This window comes from Solanum tuberosum, unplaced genomic scaffold (genome assembly GCF_000226075.1).
Source record: "Solanum tuberosum cultivar DM 1-3 516 R44 unplaced genomic scaffold, SolTub_3.0 scf00360, whole genome shotgun sequence".
In the NCBI taxonomy this organism is placed as follows: domain Eukaryota; kingdom Viridiplantae; phylum Streptophyta; class Magnoliopsida; order Solanales; family Solanaceae; genus Solanum; species Solanum tuberosum.
Genome location: NW_006239282.1, coordinates 576,093 through 584,542, shown reverse-complemented (window position 1 = coordinate 584,542; position 8,450 = coordinate 576,093). Strand labels below are relative to the sequence as shown.

The 8,450-nt window shown below is 31.3% G+C and overlaps 1 protein-coding gene across 1 annotated transcript; it reads right to left on the bottom strand.

The window, feature by feature from the left end:
- Nucleotides 1-813: 813 nt before the first annotated feature.
- Nucleotides 814-3,240, bottom strand: LOC102581261 (BURP domain-containing protein 6-like). Its single transcript, XM_006361497.2, has 3 exons — nt 3,173-3,240; nt 1,944-2,058; nt 814-1,827 (listed from the first exon to the last, which is right to left on the bottom strand). Exons 1-3 carry the CDS (start codon nt 3,218-3,220, stop codon nt 953-955), a joined length of 1,038 nt encoding a protein of 345 aa, XP_006361559.1. The 5' UTR covers nt 3,221-3,240; the 3' UTR covers nt 814-952.
- Nucleotides 3,241-8,450: the final 5,210 nt, after the last annotated feature.

Here is an 8,450-nt window from a genome sequence, read left to right as displayed (position 1 = left end):
CAGATGTAGGGTTAGTGATGTTACACATAGGTGCAGACGATGATGATCTCTGACAGCTTCCATGTTTCCTTTCCTTACGGTGGGAGTTGTATCCTATTTTCTTGTATAGAATGTACTTCCTTAGTAGCTCTTGTATTTGTTTAGACTAGTTCCTTGAGGGTTGTTTCACGATATTTTATAAAAAGAGTTTATTTAAAGTTTTGTTCTTCTCAAGGTTTATGAGCTTTGTAGTAGTTAGTTTATTCTTCCACTTGTTTAAACTGGTTTGGATAGCAAGGATTCTCCTGTCTAGGGTGTTAGAATAGGTGACCGGTGAGTTGGGTCAAGACAGAGGATAAAAGTCAATGAGTTCACTCATTCTTGGGAAGATAGAGCCAAACATGTCCTTATAAACATGATAGGACTGATTTCATTCAAGTTTAATGTAGTTCCAATAGAATGCTGCTACATATGACCTATGGTTACTTCAAGAAGTGAGTTGTGGACTTCATTGGTGGCTTAGTACTTTATCCTTCTACAACTCTGCCAAGTGAGTTGGAGAGCTTTAATTGCTTTTATTAATTTCCAACAAAATTAAAGGAATGAAAAGCTAGTTACAATTGACTGGTATTATAATGACTTTTGTATCTAAAGATTTGTTGACAATGGAAGGTTAGTAGTACATAATATTAGTTTATATTATTGGTAGGTTAGCAATGTCATTTTATGCTTGTGAAATATAAATTAATTGTGACATATCTTTCATTATTAATTAGTAAGTTTAGCAACGAATAACTATCAATGATATCATTAGGGATCATAAAAAAAATAACATCAAGCAAAGGATGATTTTCATTTATTTATAAAGATAAAGATACATTACCCATGAAACACAGAAAAGGTAAACGACTACTCTTAGAGGATGATTTAGGATGGCGTCTGAACGCATATTTCATAACTCCAAGTAGCCTATTTAGATAGGTACAAAGACTATTTGATCATCTTGAAGAAAATGACAAATTGGCGTAGTTCCAGGCTTAACCTTGAGAACTACAAAAGGGATCGCGTGTGCATTCCAAAAAGATGTATCTTTGTGGCACACTGATACTGCTTTCACTTTTGTTCCATCAACACCGACCATAGATACCATATATGTTCTTGTACTTCCTCCAACATGACAATAATGTAGAGCATACGCGTAGTTAAGCTTGTGGCAAACCATGTTATCCCCATCAGATATTTGTTGAACTTGTTCAATTGTGTATCGTTGGGATGCTTGAGTTTCCCCTTGTACCTCTGAAGTAATCGCGAGGATATTGTTTGTCCCAAGTACAGATAACCCGAAATCTACCATAGACTCCAAAGAAGTCACACAAGTTTTCTTCTCTTTATGTTTCACTTCTGACTCTTCACAAAGTTTGATTGTTTTCTTAATCGTTTGAGCATCCTTTGATTTACTATCGATTGAGAAATGGTTGAGGATCTCTGGGAATTTCTCCATCGAGAAGGGAATCGATTCAACAAAATGTCTAGGTAAAAATGGTGCTTCGTTTTTATTTAGGAAAGAGGGAAACTCGACAACTTTTCCGTTCTCCAAGTCCTTCTCTAAAAAGAAGTATTGTTTCAAAGTATCATAATTTACTTTAAGATCATTCTTGAAACTACTTCCTTCAGTTACTTGTTTGATCAAATTCTTGTTAGTAGCACTATTCGTGCTGGGGTTTTCTAGCACGAAACGTTGAAACTCAAAATTAGCAACATGATGCCAGCTAATGGGAATATATCCACTTAAACCATAGTACACTTTCTTCTTAGTGTTTTCTTGTTTAAGCTCAGGAACAACGCCGTCTGTAAAATCACAATCACAATAAATTGTTGAAAATCATGAGAATTCTCATAGTTTGAGGTATGCCTGTAATACTATCCTTAAAATATAAACACATACAATAAATTCTACTGTATACCTGATTGAGGAAGGAAATCTTTGATGACTTTGGGGATTTGAGTATTGGGCAATTTTATTTTCCAATAAACCTCCGGAGATATCGCTGCATAAGTACTTGCTAATACAAAAGCAAGCTACATATATATATTTGAAAATGAAGTCAGTTATTATTATATATATATTAACTTGAAATCGTTATAAAAACTCATACATTAAACTTAAATTTGACTTAGATAATGGAATTTAGTTTGTCAAGGAGTAATATATGAGCATATAATATATAGATTGTCCGACCAAACTTCTGAAACTTAATTAAAGTTTTTTTTAGTGAGTTGAGATGTTTGATCAAGTAACAAAAGTTATTTTTCAAAGGGAAAAGGATATGATATACCCCTCAACTTTGTCATTTAGAGATGATATACCCCTTGTTATGAAAGTGACTTGTATATACCCCTACTGTTATACTAATTTAAATTTATTATTTTGATAGTCAAATTTATTTTTGTTTCACTAATTTTCTTATAAAATTTATTACAGATGCCCCATTTTTAATTTTATTTTTACAAATACAAAAACTAAATTACAATATAGCTGCAAAAAAAATTAGTTTTAATTTTTTTCTTTACACTAAAGAATCAAATAAAAAAGGATAAGAAACTCGAATAATGATAATCAAAGAAGTAAAAAAACTAATTTTTGTATGAAAAAAATCAAAATATACCTTGAACTTTGTTAGAAGGATCATATATATCCCTACATTAATTTTTTAAAATTTAAAGTCAAGAAAATAAATTTAAAACTAATTTTCTCACTTCCGTTAGATGAAGGGTGTATGTGATGTCCTTTTTGTAACGGTAAAGGTATATGTGAGTCATTTGTGTAACAGTAAGGATATATATGAACCACTTTTATAACAGGGTATATCAGCTCTAAATGACAAAGTTGAGGAGCATATCATGCCTTTTTCCCTTTTTTTAAAAGCTAAAAAAAAGTATCTCATCCCAAAAAACACTTACAAAATCTCGGTTAATCACAAAATGCTACAAATTGTTACCCTCAAGTCACATTTTTTTTTCCTCTTCAAAATAAGCAAATTTTTAAAAATTAGTGAATTATACTACTAGTTATGTACGATAATATTTGATTATTTTCAGAATCAATTGATAACATAGAAAAGGACCAAACTTAAATAAGTTGTAATTATAAAATGATAAGATAAAAACGTATATAAATTAAAATTCTACTTACCAAGAAAATGGTAAGGGCCTGCAACTTCATTGGAAAATTATTTGCCATAAGATATATTGTAGAAATAGCTAAACTTGGATGGAATTCAGAAACAGAAGTTATCCTTTATTTATAGGCATAAAAATTGCAATATGTACCACTTAATGATAATATAAACTAATTTATATTATATTATAATAATAAAATATGACTGGATTATTTGTTAAATATTATGACTGGATTATTTGTTAAATATTATGACTGGATTATTTGTTAAATATTATGACTGGATTATTTGTTAAATATTATGACTGGATTATTTGTTAAATATTATGACTGGATTATTTGTTAAATATTATGACTGGATTATTTGTTAAATATTATGACTGGATTATTTGTTAAATATTATGACTGGATTATTTGTTAAATATTATGACTGGATTATTTGTTAAATATTATGACTGGATTATTTGTTAAATATTATGACTGGATTATTTGTTAAATATTATGACTGGATTATTTGTTAAATATTATGACTGGATTATTTGTTAAATATTATGACTGGATTATTTGTTAAATATTATGACTGGATTATTTGTTAAATATTATGACTGGATTATTTGTTAAATATTATGACTGGATTATTTGTTAAATATTATGACTGGATTATTTGTTAAATATTATGACTGGATTATTTGTTAAATATTATGACTGGATTATTTGTTAAATATTATGACTGGATTATTTGTTAAATATTATGACTGGATTATTTGTTAAATATTATGACTGGATTATTTATATAGTGGATCAATGCTCACTATATGCGTACAGATCTTGATAAATGGAACAATTAATGTTTGCAATAATTAAATAATACTCCTTCCGTTTCTTTTTATATATCATTTTTACTATAAATAGTTGGTCCATAATACTTGTCATTTCATAATATCAATGCATAAATTACAATATTATTTCTATTTTATCCTTATGAGTTATTAGCCTTGAAAATATATACATTTGACCAACATAGAAAAACTAAGTGAATAACTCATGTTCATTGGTCAAATTAATTAAACAAAATAAATTAATTCATATTCATTGATTGAAAAAAGGTGACTTAAAAAAAATTAAATAAGGGTAAAATAATAAACTTACTTAATTTCTTAATCCCCGTGAAATAAAAAATGGGGACATATAAATAGGAACGGAGGTAGTATTTGATTTTCTCAACTAGTAGAATAAACTTCTTATGTCCTAAAATATATGTCAACTGTTCACTTTTTTAGTTAGTTTTAAAATAATTTTATATTTCCTTCGTTTCAATTTATATGATGTAATTAATTAGGCACAAATTTAAGAAAGAAAGAAAGACTTTTGAAACTTATGCTCAAAATAAGTCGTCATAGATGTTTATATGTGACTATAAATCATCTCAATAAGTGTTAAATGAGTATTTTAATGTTAAATTGCTACTCTTAAATATAAACGTGTCATTTTTTTAACTGATCAATAAAAAAAATATATGTCATATAAATTAAGACAAAAAAAAATACTTAGTATTTTCATTTTAGGATAACTATGAAGGTCAATGATCAGTAAATTAAGTATTCAAGTAAACAATTCAAAAGATAAAATAAAAAGAAAAAAAATATTTTATAACTTGGATGATTTGGGGCTTTGGCGTACAAGTAACATTAGTGTTTCCAAATAATTTTTATTTAGTACTAATAATTACGCACTTATATATTAAAATACTTTTCTATTTATAAAAAAAGACTATGTATAATTTAATTAGACGACTAGGGACATTGGCGTACAAGTAAAATTAGTGTTTCCATGTGAGTTTCTAATTTCAAATGGTCAACTTATTAGATGTGAATTTTTTTTCTAATTATAAACTTCAATGTGGTATCTTAAGTTTGAAAAATAGGTTTGAAAAACTTTAATCAATTTTGCTGCAAAAATAAAGTATTTTAACTAATAGTTACTTCAACAAAAAAGGGTTGAAATGAAATAATTGAATCTCTAAAATAAGGGATATCCGGTAAATGCAATAAGGGAAACAAAATAATCGAATTTCTAATTTTAGGGATATCCAACGTGAAATAAGAAATTTCTTTTAAAATAGTCTAACTAATATACTTACTATAAATAAAAACATGGATAGCTAAATTCCTTTCTTCTTCTTTTTTCATGACAAGGGAAACCCGAAGCCGATACCCCTTGTGTTCGTAGAGAATAAACTCTCGCTCATAGGAGAGGTAACTCGTACTAGGCAATCCCAGTGCAACGAACTCGACCCAGAAGGCAAACCCCTTGCTTTCGCTGGCAAGGGGTTTAGAACTTGAGACCTCCAACATGAAAGTCTCAAGCCCAAACCACTGGGCCACCCCGAAGGGTTGGATAGCTAAATTCTTAGTATTAGAGAGATTATTATTTTTTAAATACAAAGATGAAAAATTTAGCTACGTAGTGCCAACTTTTTTAGACTTAATTTTTTGCTAAACATTTTTGGTAAAAGGATGTCAATTTTGTGTAGGACTGTACATATGTCTCTCATTTGATTATATTAGATTAATTCCTTTAATGCCAAATCCGTTATAGCGGAACTTACCCCGCTATAGAACCTGCACACGCTCACTATGGCGGGAGCCTCTCACGGTAGGGACTATGCGAAAGTAGTATTGCTGCTTCGGAAATTTCTGAAAAGTGCCTTTTTCACAACACACATACTTCCCTTGACGTCCCGATCTATCCCTTTCGATGCCAAGATCAATTTTGAGAGTTCTACTTACCTGAATTCAATTATGTAAAGCACTATAGGTTCCTTAATTTCTTGGCTACAAGAAAATATCAACGAAGCCTAGACATTACACCCCACTCATCCTCATATGACCAACACCCCACTTAGCCAAGATTTTGTCTAAGGTTAGCCTTGTAATGACCCTAAAAGTCATTTTTGGAAATTTTCATAAAATGACCGTTTTACCCCTCCCGATAGTTGCCCCGAGTCCTAATTGTTGTATTTTCGAAGTTGGTTTGGAGGAAAATTGATGAAAAGTTGAGTTTTTGGAAAGTTGAGTTTTTAAGAGTTAAAGTTTGGTTAAAAGTGCTATTTCGAGTCATTTGGAGTTTCGAGACTCGAATCGGATTTCCGTCGATTCCAGCAGTTTTAGAATGTCGAAACGGGTCTATGAGAATTTACGGAGTCGAATTTGGAGTTAAAACGAAGATTTGAGGTCCTAAGTTGCAAAAATTGTGAAATTTTGATCAAGAGTTGACTTTGGTCAACAAACGAGGTTCCGGTGCTCGAAATGGAATTCCGAGGGCACCGTTGGATTCAGGGGGTGATTCTAAGTCTAGAATGAGTCTTGGTTGAACTTTTAGAGGCCCCGAGTGCGTTTCGAGTTTTTGAGCCTAAAGTTAGTTTCTTGACGCCTTATCGGATACCGGGTCAAGGAGACCTCGAATTCAAATTCCGACGATTTCATTGAGTCCGAAATGTCATTTTCAAGCTAGTAGCATATTTGGTTTGTGTTCGGGAAGTGCCAAATGAGTTTTGGGTGAGCTTTTAAGCTTCTTGGATGCTTTGACACTATTTCAGCAAATTGTGGCAACTAAAGGGTTCATTATTAGTTTTAAAGGTCGAAAAATTATTCCGAAGGTTCTGGAATTTTGAGCATGAATTATAGGACTTATCTGCAAATTTTGGTGCATTTTCGCTAACCCGAGATTGGACTTTTATCGCAAATAAGAAATAATTGTTTACCGAGTAGAAATGATATTTGACTGGGCAAACGAGCATGAAATTGAGCTCCGATTGAACGAGCAGGTCCGTATCATTATTTAAGACATTTACAAAAAAGAATCGGGTCATTTCACTATCGTATGAGGAAATTACGGCCTTTTTAGTGAAAGATTAACTGCTGTTTTTCTGGTGCATAACAGTCATGCACTGTTATAAAAATCTCAGACTGTGTTCATTTGGTATTTTGAGCATATCGGGAGTTCTAGAGATCGGAATGGAGTGATTCTTACGGGTTTCTTCTTGAATTAATATGAGGGTTAGTATTTTTTTTTTCCTATCCGTAAATCTCTTGGGAAAAATTGGGGTTTTATCTATTTGGACTCCCTTTTTGATGAAAAAGGTATATTTACGATCCTTATGTTATGGGTAAACTGATTTTAACATAAAATTATTGATTCATCGATTATTTTCATCATATTAACCGCGTACAATTTGGACTTTCCCGGTAAAGTTAAAGTTTGATAAATTGAGAATTTCAAGGTCGATCTTAACTCCGTTTTTGATGAAATTTCATATTTGAACTTATCTAAGAGTGGGTAAGATGTTTTCCAAGAGATATTTCATTTTCGAGTCGGGGTTTAGGATCCGAATATTTTAGGCTTCTTCAAGAACGTGGATTTTTCCTTCAAATTGAGTTTGTGAATTGATTTCAACTCCGTTTTCAAATTGGTTTTCACCATTAGCTTCCAAATACTTTAAGGATCATTTTACATAAAAAAATTTCCAGATTTAGGTATCGTTTTCCGGTATGAAACTTTTGGACCGTTTTTGCCCTTTTTCCCTAAATTTCTTGATTTTGGTGTCATTGGACTCGAATTATGATTGTGAATAATTGTTTTGAATAGATTATCGTGATCCGGATTCTACTCGGAAAGGAAAGGCTCAAGTCAAGTAACTTTTGGAGTTCGTTTTAAGGCAAGTGACTTCTAAACTTTGTAAAACTCTTAGACTAGACATGACTACTTTCCTAATTGTGTTGGGGAGTAATGAGAATTGAGGATGGGTTTTATTTGTTGATTGGAATTGTTGTAAATGAAAGATGGGGAATAAAACGAGCTAAATGTGTTATATGTGACTTGAATTTGTTGAATAAGTCATGTGATAACTCATATTGAGGGGATAGAAGAGCATGAGTAGGCTATGATTGATACAGACATTGATGTTGAGACAAATGATGTGTAATACTATGATGTGGTCGTGATATGGTTGTGATTGAGACAGACGATGTGTAATACTATAATGTGGTCGTGATATGGTTGTGATTGAGACAGACGATGTGTAATACTATAATGTGGTCGTGATATGGTTGTGATTGAGACAGACGATGTGTAATACTATAATGTGGTCGTGATATGGTTGTGATTGAGACAGACGATGTGTAATACTATAATGTGGTCGTGATATGGTTGTGATTGAGACAGACGATGTGTAATACTATAATGTGGTCGTGATATGGTTGTGATTGAGACAGACGATGTGTAATACTATGAT

Excerpts from the sequence above, each read along its gene's own strand:
- LOC102581261 (XM_006361497.2), bottom strand. The coding sequence starts at position 3,220 with ATGGCAAATAATTTTCCAATGAAGTTGCAGGCCCTTACCATTTTCTTG. Across the intron at positions 2,059-3,172 it reads AGGCCCTTACCATTTTCTTG|CTTGCTTTTGTATTAGCAAG; the intron begins GTAAGTAGAATT and ends ATATATATGTAG. Across the intron at positions 1,828-1,943 it reads AGATTTCCTTCCTCAATCAG|ACGGCGTTGTTCCTGAGCTT; the intron begins GTATACAGTAGA and ends GTGATTTTACAG.